General features: G+C 30.8%; 1 protein-coding gene across 1 annotated transcript; it reads right to left on the bottom strand.

The window, feature by feature from the left end:
- Positions 1 to 1,857: 1,857 nt before the first annotated feature.
- LOC123917752 (cytochrome P450 86B1-like) lies at positions 1,858 to 4,903 on the bottom strand. Its single transcript, XM_045969574.1, has 2 exons — positions 3,306 to 4,903; positions 1,858 to 2,708 (listed from the first exon to the last, which is right to left on the bottom strand). Exons 1-2 carry the CDS (start codon positions 4,605 to 4,607, stop codon positions 2,322 to 2,324), a joined length of 1,689 nt encoding a protein of 562 aa, XP_045825530.1. The 5' UTR covers positions 4,608 to 4,903; the 3' UTR covers positions 1,858 to 2,321.
- Positions 4,904 to 13,211: the final 8,308 nt, after the last annotated feature.

A 13,211-nucleotide genomic window follows, 5' to 3' on the forward strand; every position in this document is an offset into this window, starting at 1 on the left:
TATTTTGTCAAGTAGTTCCACTACACCCACCACCCACGTTAATGTGATGTGGTGGATGAATAGCTAATTTGGTATGGAAAAAGTTAGAAAAAGAATTAGCAGGAGTCACTCTTTCCTCTAATTTTTTTTACATTATTATATTATTATTATATTATTCGTTTAATTTTACTTTTCATCTCTCTATTTTATTAAACTCACAAAATGATCAATTTTTTTAATTTAACTTTATAAACTCTATTTATACATTTGTTGTGAATTTGATCTCGGAAAATGGTTTCCTACTTAAAAATCATAGTTTTTGTATCAAAATAGAGCACTAAAATTGAATTTAATAACAAAATATCACTAAAACTCGTATTTTTGTACCAAAACAGAGCACTAAAACTCGCCTATTTTTTTACGCAAAAGTCGCAATTTTTTTATTATGAAAAATGCATTAGTTAAGATCAAAATTTAAATAAATAAATGTGAAAATAGATGAGGCAAAAAGTTTAACTCAAAAAAAAAAATAGCCCATAAAATGCAAATACACAATATTATCATTGAATTTATCTTATAATTTCTTATATATGTGAGAAATTCTTAGATGAGTCCTCACTTAAGCATTAATGATTAGGCACAACCAATCACATAATTACAAATAATTAATAATTAATTTATGAAATAATTACAACTAATTAATAGAGTAGTAATTAAAACCAAATCTCTACCAATAAGGAAAGAAAAAAAAAACACGTGCACTTTATAAATAAAAAAAAATGCTAATCGCTCAAATTATTTAGTTTCTAACTAAGCTCTCTTTTTTAATTTTATATATTTGTTTCAATTATTTTTTCTCTATTTTTTGGGAAATTTACGGACTGCAAACTATTATGGTTTTGTTTTGTAAAAATGAAATAGTGGATAGTTGATAAACAAGTTTATCGATGAGTTCATAACGAATAAATTATAAGGTAGTTTATAGTCAATAAGCTTGCTAATTCAATTTATAGTGTTTAGTAAAATTAATGGTTGGACTAACTTAATAATCAATAACTTATTTTGTCATTTCGTCTATATAATAAAAAAAATATTAAATCATTCTTCACCTAGGTAAACTTAAAATATAATGAAATAGTGCAAAATAACATGATTGGAACAATTTCTCAAAAAAATAAATAATTGGAATAAGAAATAAACGAAAATATTTAAACAAACCAAAAGAAATAAACGAAAAATATCAAACAAAATTAGGCATTTATTTATGATGGTTTGGGATATATTATCCCTCGGTTGATTCCCTTGGGGGTGTTTGTTTCATGGATTATAAAGTTATTTTCAGGAATGTGACTTTGGGAATCTTTAATTCCTATGTTTGTTTCAAGTTTTAAAAAATTATGCCTAGGAACTTTTTATTCCTTGGAATATAAATTACACATGACTTTCCCACTTTTTATTCTCATGTTAAATGGTGGGAATCTTACATTCACATGGGAATAAGAGGTAACCACCCATAACTCCCCACTCTCCCATTATTTTTAACTCATTTATTTTTTTATTTTAATATTTTAAAATATTAATTGAATTTATTTTAAAAATGTTCCAAAGAACTTTATTTATTTACCAAACATATTGATAGGAATAATATTCCCAGCAATAATATTCCAAGGAATAATAATCCTAGGATTATAATTTTAATCCCCGAAACAAACACACCCGTAATTTCTCTTTTTTGGGGGTTATGTCCTCCTTGATGTAAAAGAAAGAAACAAGCATGTTACAAATTTCCAGTAATTTTATTTTTTTAAAATATCCATTAATACATAGTTTTTGTGTATAAAAATAAATAAACAATACAAAAACACACATTTTTAATAATTGTGACATTAATTATACATCTATATACCAAAATCTATTTCTTTTAAAAAATGGACATTATCTCCACTCGTAAACTTCATTCCCAAATGTCCAATCAACGTTGAACATATGAAAATGGATCATGTCTTGTCATCTCTTTCATGTTTTTCATCATGCACTAATCTCAATTGCTCATCCACCGATCAATGATGTTGCGTGCATATGGTAGACTAGGACAAGTTGCTGAGATTGCACTAAACCAAACTGGCGAGGATCCAAATCCCATCCTTATTTAGGCTTTAATTCCAAGTGTTATACTGACTCAATCATATATGTTTCTGTATCACCATGAACTAACAACTAAGAAGCTTCAAACATCTCTAATGATATAAAGACCTTTATAATATTCCAAAGAGTAAACAAAAAACAAAAGTAAAAAATAATAGCATCATTATCAATTCGTTTTAGCCATCGATCAAATCCAACTATTTTTGAATTTCTGCAGCATCCCTCTTATAGAGATTAACTTTAATTCCATGCTTCATGTACATAGTTAATGCAATCTTTGGCTCCACAGGATGATTCTCAACAACCTTCACATGATATCTATATATGATACTAGCAGCAACATATTTCATCTGATAATATGCAAAATCTTTGCCTAAGCATAACCTTGGTCCACCATTAAATGCTGTGAATTTGTAAGCAGATTCACTCATAAAGTGTCCATCTTTTAACCATCTTTCTGGCTTAAATTCTCTACAATCTTTTCCCCATATGCTTTCCATTCTTCCCATTGCATAAATTGCATACACCACTTTTGTACCTTTTTTTAGTACTGTTCCATCTGGAAATGTATCATCCTCAACTACCTAAAAAAAACACAATTAAACACATGCTGTTAGTAGTTGCAAGTTGCATGCTTCTAATCTAGAGCTTCTAGGTGCATTTAATATGACTTTGAAATGTCAAATTATTCTACTATTACTAGTAGTGTTGATGTTTTGTTTTCCAATCTATTGAAAGTTGAGTCATAGGTCTTCTTGCATAGTTTCAAAAAATTAAGAAATTTCAATTTTTATGATTATTTAATTTTATCACCTGTGCCTTGATTTAATACAAGAAGTGATTGTGACAGAAGATTGGTTAGGTAAGCAGCGGTTGACAAAGAATAATTTTAGCTCTATCAACTAATCCACTTTGGAGTATTTAATTAAAACACCTTTTTTTTTTATTTTATAAAATGCAAAGTTTATAGAACTAAAATTGAAAGATCTATACGGTATTATTCTCCGCAACTGCGATCGACATGAGGCTGGAACTACATAATGCCATGATTGATTCCCGAATTAGATTAGTCTGTACAAGTAAAAAATACTAGAGACCAAGTAATGAAAATTGAAATCAATAGTAAAATGACATACTATATGGATGAAAAAAGAATGAATGTGGCAAAAATTGAAAATTACCTCCTTGTGATCAACAGGAACAGAAGGGTATAATCTGAGAGTTTCAGACAAACAAGCATGCAAATAATCCATTTTTTTAATCTCTTCAGGCCTAAAAATCAATGAATTTCCAAACTCTTCATTCTTCATATCATTTCTCTGACTCACAACTCTGCATATCTCTTCTAATATCTTCTCTTCCACTTCATGATTCTTATCAAGCAACCAAAAAAACCAACTCAAAGCCACAGAAGAAGTGTCTCTACCAGCCAATATAAAATTCACACATATATCTCTCAAGAACTTATCAGAATAAGCACTTCCATTCTCATCTTTCATCTTCATAAAAACAGTTAACAAATCAGATCTTTGCTTCTTATTCTCAAATTCCAAAGACAGTTCTTTTTTTCTAGTCTTTATGACATTCTCAGCAAACTCATCAACCCCTTTAATTGATTTCTTGAGTTTTCTTTCTGTGCCGAAGTTAAGAAGTCTCATGAACTTCCAAACACACGTAGGCATAACGAAACGAAGCACGGTCATTTCTGTTGCATCTTCGAAGGCTTTCGCGAATGGTATCTCGGGAAGTTTTTGACTCAAACAACCAGGATCAACACCAAAAGCTATCATACAAACATTATCAAAAGTTAACCTTAAAAGAATGTCTTGAAGATCAATAACAACTTTTTTATCAACTGATTCATCTAAAACAGGTAAAAGCCTTGAATGAACAAGCTCAAATAAAGAATCAGTTGTTAAATTTCTGAACTTTGTTGAATGAAACTCGATACTCGCTGTTTTTCTTTGTTTCTGCCATATTTCGTCATCTGCACTGAATATACCATCTCCAAGTAAGTCTCTAACCATGTTTCTGAAGTAAGTTCCTTTAGGGAAGTTAATGAATTTGGTTTTGAGAAGATGTTCGAGGTTTCGAGGATCAGAAGTGACTATGCAGTTGAGGCTGCTAAAACTAGGACCTTTAAATCTAAAGGTCCCGTTTTGTTTGTTAAGAATGTCGGTGATCCATTCATACAAGTTGGTCCTTAGACCGGTGACTAAAGACGGTAACATGCCGAGAATAGGCCAAATAGGTAGGCCATGATGGTTTTTTTGTCTAAGAGAATGAATGACTAAGAAGATGGTAATCGCGAAGAGAATTTCTAGAATTTGGATGTCATGTAAAAGGTAGAGACCGAGCGAATATATCATGTTAAAGTTGAAATTAATGGCCGCGAAAGCGGAGGAGGGGGAAGAGGAGGAGGTGAGGTTTAGATTGGTTTGTTTGGTCATGGTGTTGAAAAGATAGGGAATGTGAAAATGCATGATGTTTTGAAAGTGTTGGTTATGTTTTGGTGATGATTGATTTATGTTAGTTATATGGAGTGAATGTGCATGACTATTGATTATGTTTCTTTTCTTGGCGTGATTGATTTTGCATATGTGGTTTGATTTGGTGACCTGAAATGTTTTTTGATATATTGTATTGTATCTTAGGAATATTTTGGGAATGTTTTCTTGTTATTGTTATAGAATAGATTATGGGAAAAGGAATTTAAGTCAGTGGAGGTTTGAGTGTCAAATTGGAGTTTGCCAAAAGGATATTTGGTACACTACCATTTGCAGTATGGTCTGTATTGGAGGATGGGAAGTTGATGGGGCTGATTACCTAAGTGGGAAATAGTATAGTGTTACAAGTTTCTTTATTATTATCACCTCATCAATACTCTTTCTTTTTTCTTTTTTTTTTTTTTGAAAATGTTAACTAATGTGTCCGGAATATTTTTAAACATCTTAAATAGTAAATTTTTAAAAAATTTTTGTGAAAATTTGTGAAGTTAACACCTTGAAATTTAAAATGTTTTTTTTAGTAAAAATAAATGATATTCATTCATTTCAAATTGATAGAGACATAGAGTACATCGATGCGATACAAATTCAAATTCGCTAAAACCAAAAAGGATGAATCTGCAAACAAACTCACAGCATCCATGTTAATAGCATAAAATGGCAAATTACATAAGCATACGAATATGATTATATTGAAATGTGAATGTTCATGCCTCCATATTTGTACCGCTAATGACACAAAAGTCGACATTGAATGAATTTTGCACTTGATCGAAAATAATCCTTCAACTTGAAACAAATTAACACCGTATTAAGACGGGAAAACAAAATACACATCACAAAAATGAGACAACAAAATACATCGCATAAAGACGAGACAACAAAGAACACCAAAACAAACAAATATGTGAAAAATCACACTTATTTAGCATAATAATTTCTTTAAATATAATGCTTAAAGAGTACCTCGGAAATGCTACCGTTAGCGCTTCTTTTCTTTCTTTCTTTCTTCTTTTCACATTACCTTGTCAATACTTTATTTATTTAGATAGATACATTTGAAATACTTTCTTCGATCATAAATATAAGAGATAAACGAGTTGATAAAAATTGATAAATACGTTTTTTTATTAATCTCTTTTGTCTATTTTATATACGACCTACCTATCTTAAGATTATTTGCAAATTTTTTATATATGTATTATGTATTACTTTTCTAAGTGGACCTAACTTTTTTATATCTATATCTATCTATATATATAATTCCTAAATAGTTCTCCTAACCCTAATCCACTTAGACCAATCAAATTGTTTCATTTAGTCACATCATCTATTTAAATCCAATTAAATCACTCTACAATGCCACATCATTTCTACTTATATTATTATTATTATTATTATTATTATTATCATCATCTCTATATTTTTCATATTCTACATTTATATACTTATGGTTTTTTAATATACACTCACTCAAGCCTTTACTTTTTTTGGCGAATATAATAACTTTTGCTTACTATATTATAATAATAATAAGGAGAACACAAAAATACACACTAATTAACTTTGTAACTCCCGGTAATATATTTTTCATCTCTTAAGTCACCATTCAATTTTCATCCTTTGGACTCTTCTACCAATATTTTAATATATAGGTTGCAATTGTTTTAAGTTGTATCCTATTCATATTTTCCTAACTAACCATTACGAATGTTAGAAACAAATATTTTCATCCCTTGATGTTCAATCATGTGCTTAACAAGATTACCATTTGTTTTTTCGGTTGAATGTGAGAATAGATTTTTTCATATCTTATATGTGCAATTTCTCTTTTCATTATCTTGCCTCTTCATCTTTTGTGCATCAGGTATAAATACTTATGTTATTTTTTAAAACCATGATTTGTTGTAATATATACTTTATTTTTAATTGAATTATGTAATAGTTGTTTTACTTTCCTTTACTTTTTTATTTATTCATTTTTTATTGATATACTTATTTTTATAATTTTTTATTTTAGGCTTTGGGTTATCATCTCTTACTCAAAAGAACTGAACTATGAGGTTGATGCTCTTCACATATGTCCCTTTGGAATATTTTTAAAAGGTATATACCATTTAATTTTATTTGTTTTATTTGAGTTTTTCTAATTCTGTCACTATTTATATGCCAATTGTGTGACTTGGATTTTGCCACATCTCTTTTCATCCAATCATTTGTGTGTTTTGAAATAGATTTATATGTTGTGCGGAGATATATCATATTACTCCTATATATATAAATTTTATATAGTTATTCTGTTACTCATGTAAAGTAAACCATAATCCTTAAATCAATAATATTTCTTCATTTAACCGCTCACTTACAATGCCACACCACTTCTCCTTAGAAAATAAATCTTTTGAATTTCGGATTCTCTATTTTATTATTATTATTTTGATAATATTTAATATTTCAGTTTTATGCAATTGTAAAATAAAAACAATCGCATCACACCCGTGCATCGCACAGGTAATGGTCTAGTTTTATATATATAACTTTTTATTTATTAATATTACCAATTTATAAGAAAAAATAATATAATATATAAAGAGTATTGTTCAATAAAAAACGATTAATTAATTTAATAACAGCAATGCTCTGATGCAATATATTATCAATATTAGTTATGCTATCAATATTAAATTATACATATTGGTTAAGCTATCAATATTTTTTATTATTTGGTGAAATATCAATATTTTTTACTATTCACGAAAAAAAAAGTCAAAGATCACATAAATACAATAGAGTATAATTTGTCTCATAATAAGTGATTTATTTGTATAATTATTTGTCCTAAAATAAAGGATCCTTTTAATTTTGACAAAATTACGTTTGTGGTCCTTTAAGTTTAATTTTTTTTTCTTGGATTAGTCTTTTAAGTTTTTTTTTTTTTTTGAATTGGTCTTATAAGTTATATTATGTTTGCACTCTTAACATTTTTAACAAGTTCGATTAGAAAAATAACACACATGACAGTTTAATATTGAAATAAATCATATATAGATGTGTCATATTCCTCATTTTCCTTTCTTTCTTCACTTCTTTAAATCTAAATTTTAAAATCCAAAAATCTCAAAAACATAACATAAAGACAACAATGCAATGCAAAATGGTTATAATTAAAAGAGCATATTCAAATGTTTCAAGTTAATATGAGACGGATTTTATTAATTCTAGGAGTATACTGTATATTTTTTTACACCACAAAGGCCATACTCTATCTTCTGAATTCGGTTACAATGTTTAATCATAATACGTAGTTGAGCAGAGCAGTTCATTGCTTAATAAAGAAGCAAAATTAAGTTAAACCGATTAAGAAAAGAAGTACATAATACACCAAACAAGAGATTATAATTAGTAGTTGTTTGATGGTTATTATTCAAATAATAGTACTTTTTTTTTTAAGACAAAATAATAGTGTACTTGTTTGAAATAAAGTTGAGCTTTTTTTTTTTTTTTGCGTAAAGCTTTTTTACTTTTTAATTACAAAAGAAATTTAAAAGTATATCATAGGTAAACTTCTTTTCTTCTCATAAATGAAGTAAACATTTTCAAACACTTGTTAATTCTTTACTCCATAAAATATGAAGACAAAATGACGTAGGATTAGGAAACACGGAAAATTGCTCAGCTAATATTTCTTTCGGTCTTTTTTATAAGGAATATTTTGAAAAAATCACATAATCAAAGAAATTATTCTTTTTATTAATGATTTTATTCCAAAACTAACTCTAGAGTAACATGAGAAATATGTCTCTCTAATTAATGCACTAACATTAAAATGAATTATTTGATCTTAGTTAATAAGGGTACAAATGAAATTGTATATTTACTAAAGAATAAATAAATAAATTAAGTTTGAACAAGTCTTTAATTATTTATTAAAAAATAAACCTACCACAAGTAGTTTTTTTTTTTTGACGGACCTACCACAAGCAATTGATGAGTGTAAGAAAATGGAAAAAAAATGGAAGGAAGGTGTATGAGTAAATGTTGTAGGTGCTAAACGTATATCCGAAATTTTGTTACTAGACAAAATGTTTAGCCCAAATACGTTGTTTTTGTCTGAATAAAAACAGATACTTGCTCTTTAAGTCCCCGTTGTTGCACCAGGACCCCCCAAAAATTCCAAAATACCCCTTATTTTGGGGTTTGGATTGCACAATACGAAATGAACTTTGTTTTGGTATATACCTTCCGAAATTAGATTACATTTTCAAGAACAATACTGCAATTACAAGTAGTAGTTATCGACTACAAAACTACAAAGAAAAAACTCATAAAAAACTAGGCACAATACCTGGAAACGGCAAACCGCTAGACTAAAGGGAAACAGAGTAAAACTGCAATAAACAACAACAACAACTGAAACAACATTTATCTAAGCAAAGCAAAAGTTCAGTTTGCCATTCATAGAGAAGACAGATCGCCGCCGACTTCACTCGACTGAACCATTGGATTAATTGCTGCACCAAAGTACAAATATGTGAAAATTAAGGAATTGGAAAGAGGATTTCGTGAATTCAAATCATGGTGAAGGAATGTTTGATTGCTTCCATGAATTCAATCCATGGTGAAGTAATCATGAATTGCATCCATGACTTCAATTTATGGTAAAGGAATCATGAATTGCTTCCTCTATTTCTTATATACCTAACTTGAGTCTTCCACTCTTTGTTTCGTCCTCAAACACAGGGCCGGCTCCGAGATTTTGGAGGCCCGGGACAAATAATAAAAATGGACCCCTAATAAAAAAAAAATAAAAATCATTTTTTTTAAACGGCTAAATTTTATTAATAATGAAACTGGCCGCAAGACGAGCTCAGTTCGCAAAACATCATTTATTTATTGACACAAAAGAGAGCCGAAGCCCAACATAAAAAGTAATCATTTATCCGTGTAACTAGGGATGGCAAAAAAAACCCGAACCCGAGAGACCCACCCGAACTCAAACCCAAGTCAACGGGCGAAACCCGATTTGACTGGGTTTGGGTTCGGGTGACACCCGATAATATGGGTGTGGGTTTGGTATCAGTCAAACCCACACCCGAAACTCATACATCCACCCGAAATATTTTATAATTACCTAATTACCCCCATAGTCTCCCTCAATTTTCTTGGAAGACCTTAAATTTTAGTTGTAATTTAATTTCTTGAAAGTCTATGTTGTAATTTCTTGAAAGTCTATGTTTAAATTTCCTTGGAAGACCTTAATTTTAGTTGTAATTTAATTCAAAGTCTATGTTGGAATTTAATTTCTTAAATTTGCAAATTATTTTCAAATGTGTTGCGGATTTGAGTTTGGGTGGAAAAAACCCGAACCCAATGGGTGTGGGCGTGGGTGTTGTTTTGCCACCCGAACAACCTTTGGGTTTGGGTGATGATTTCGGGTGTGAGTTTGGTAAGTGTCAAACCCGCACACATGGACGCTCGTTGTCATCCCTACGTGTGACTAACATAAAGAAAATGTCATGAGTGATTTTATTTATAGAAAAGACATTGAAATGTTCATTTTAAATGGATTAAAATAAAAAAAATGCACCATGAGTGGGAGTTGAACCAACCATCCCTTGGTAGTGAACTCAAAACATCTCAATCACCAACCACAGATGCACTCTTCATTTTGTGATAGAATTTAGCGTAAAAACTACTTAACTACTGTTTACATGTTGGGCCTGAAAAAAAATATTGAGACCCCAAAAAATTGGAAGCCCTGGACTCGGGCCCTGCTTGCCCTGACCCAAAACCGGCCCTGCTCAAACACAAAACATCTCACGCACTTCGGATCCGAATAAGAACACACTTCAGAAGTTACATTCCAAAACGGAGCGTTTTCGGATTGTAACTTTCGAAACCTAAAAAATTTTGGAAAAAAAAAGGCCACTTCCTTAATAAATTGAATAATTGAAAATGATTCTAGAAATTAACGAATTTGTGAATCACGAAAATGAACTTCGGAAGATGCAATCCAAACTGTCCTAGATTCGAAAGTTGCGATCCAAATAGGTTTCATATGGAGTCCTATTTCAACAACTTTTTCTGTTGTTGTCCCGTTCTTTTTTCAGAAAATTTTACTATGAAAGTGGTCATAACTAAGGGTATCAAATCCAAACCAATAAAAAAAACCGCAAATTGATCCAAAAATACCGAAAACCGCAAAAAACCAAATATTTTTTGATGTGTTTGGATGTCCTTTTGTGAAAACCGCTGGATCGGATCAGATTTCGGATTAATTTTTCAAAACCGAACCAAATCACATACACATAGAGCTGTAAAAAGGGCCTTAAGGGGCCGGCCCTTTAAGGGGCGGACCCACTTATTCCTGATTATTAATTTTATTTAAATTTTAAACAATTTTTCTAGTGTCGTGAACTTATTCTCTTTTTCTTCAATCAGCACTGTCCACGATCGGCACCCTAAAAAAATTGTGTTTAAAATTTAAATAAAATTAATAATCAGGAATAAGTGGGTCCGCCCCTTAAAGGGCCGGCCCCTTAAGGCCCTTTTTACAGCTCTAACCGGTAGTAATTGAAATGCAGGGATATAATCGTCCACGCGCACAAATATTAGGCGCAATACGCACCAAGCTAACACTATACACTGAAGGACGTTTAGCTCTCTCTCTATTCCCGCCTTTTTGTTTCCACAGTTTCTATTACGCACACGCTTTTCATCACTTCATTCAGATTCAATTTCTCAATTCACAAAGACCTTTAACATTTCTCTCAGTTTCGAATCGTAACTAACCAAATACGCACACGCTTTTCATCACTTCATTCAGATTCAATTTCTAATTCACAAAGACCTTCAACATTTCTCTCAGTTTTGAATCGTAACTAACCAAATACGCACACGCTTTTCATCACTTCATTCAGATTCAATTTCTCAATTCACCAAGACCTTCAACAGATTCAATTTCATCACTTCATTCAGATTCAATTTCATCACTTCACCAAGACCTTCAACATTTCTCTCACATTCACGTTTCTCTAAATGGAGCTTCACTAAGATCGGAGTCAATAGTAAGTAAGTGTTCTTTCATCACGATTTTCATTTTTCATCATCCTTAAGTTCAGTGTTGCCTGAAATTCGTTTGGATTTTTTAGATCACGTCAATGTTGTTCTGATTCTTCTCTTATGTTTCTAAATTTTATTTCTCAATTCACCAAGACCTTCAACTAAGATTCAATTTCTCACTTCATTCAGATTCAATTTCATCACTTCACCAAGACCTTCAACATTTCTCTCACATTCACGTTTCTCTAAACGGAGCTTCACTAAGATCGGAGTCAATAGTAAGTAAGTGTTCTTTCATCACAATTTTCATTTTTCATCATCCTTAAGTTCAGATAAGCTTAAATTGTTGCCTGAAATTCGTTTGGATTTCTTTGATGACGTCAATTTTGGTTCTGATTCTTCTCTTATGTTTCTAATTTTTCTTTTCCTCTTTCTCTAGGGTTTCTTACCAGGTGATCGATTATTGAAGTTCAAATTTCTTTGGAATGGCACGCAGACGGAGGTCAATTTTGTTTTTGCATTTTTGTGTTCATGTTGTTATTGTTATTTCTTTCGATTGATTTGCATATTTTTGGTTTTTTATTCTGAGATTGATTTTAGTTTAGGAATTTTGTTTTTGAATATTTTTTCTTATTATGATAGTTTGTAAATTGGTTGTTTGTTATGGATTTGTTCCTTTGGAATAATGTAGTATGATTGATATTTGGTTTTTTATTTTGGTTTAGCAATTTTGATTTTGAATATTTTGCTTATTATGAATGTTTGGAAATTGGTGGTTTGTTATCGATTTGTTTCTTTCAATCGTGTATTTTTAATTTTTATTCCTTTTTCAGAAGGAAACGTTTTAAGCGGTCTGAGAGCCAAAGACTCAGGGAAAGAGATTTTCCCTTATGGATAAGACACTGTAACCCCATCGAGAACCAGGGTGAATGCAATTCCTGTTTCGCCTTCGCGGCATGCTGCGTTCTCGAAGTGATGCTATATGAACGCAGTAACAAGCGAATACGATTGTCGAAGCAACACCTCTACAATCATCTAATACTAGCGGAAAGATTTGAAGACGCAGGTGCATTTATGCCAGTTACGTTGGATTTTGTGAAACAATTTGGTTGTGTATTAGAACGACATTGTCCATATCTCAACTATTGGGAAAAACCAAGACAACACCATGGGGATACAGAGTTCTGGTGTAGACCGGCCAACACTGTGGGGATAGTTGTTAAAGTTGATGAATGGAAGGAGCTATACTTTGAGCATGTTTTTAAGTATCTTAGAGAGGAAGGACCGGTGATTTGCGCAATGGAATGGAAGCCGGTGTTAGAAGACTTGAGAAAGGTAATTTATATTATTTACATATATTAGATTTTTATTGTTTTTGATTATTTTTTGAAATTGTATGTAGGACTTTGTATTTAGAGGAGGGGGGGTGAAATACCCCACGGTTAAAAATAAACAAGGCGTCGTTCAAACAAGCATACATTTTTTAGTGATAGTAGGTTACGGCAGAAAATGGATCCA

The sequence above is a fragment of the Trifolium pratense genome, linkage group LG3, assembly GCF_020283565.1.
Source record: "Trifolium pratense cultivar HEN17-A07 linkage group LG3, ARS_RC_1.1, whole genome shotgun sequence".
Taxonomy (NCBI): Eukaryota; Viridiplantae; Streptophyta; class Magnoliopsida; order Fabales; family Fabaceae; genus Trifolium; species Trifolium pratense.

Excerpts from the sequence above, each read along its gene's own strand:
- LOC123917752 (XM_045969574.1), bottom strand. The coding sequence starts at position 4,607 with ATGCATTTTCACATTCCCTATCTTTTCAACACCATGACCAAACAAACC. Across the intron at positions 2,709-3,305 it reads TTCCTGTTGATCACAAGGAG|GTAGTTGAGGATGATACATT; the intron begins GTAATTTTCAAT and ends TGTTTTTTTTAG.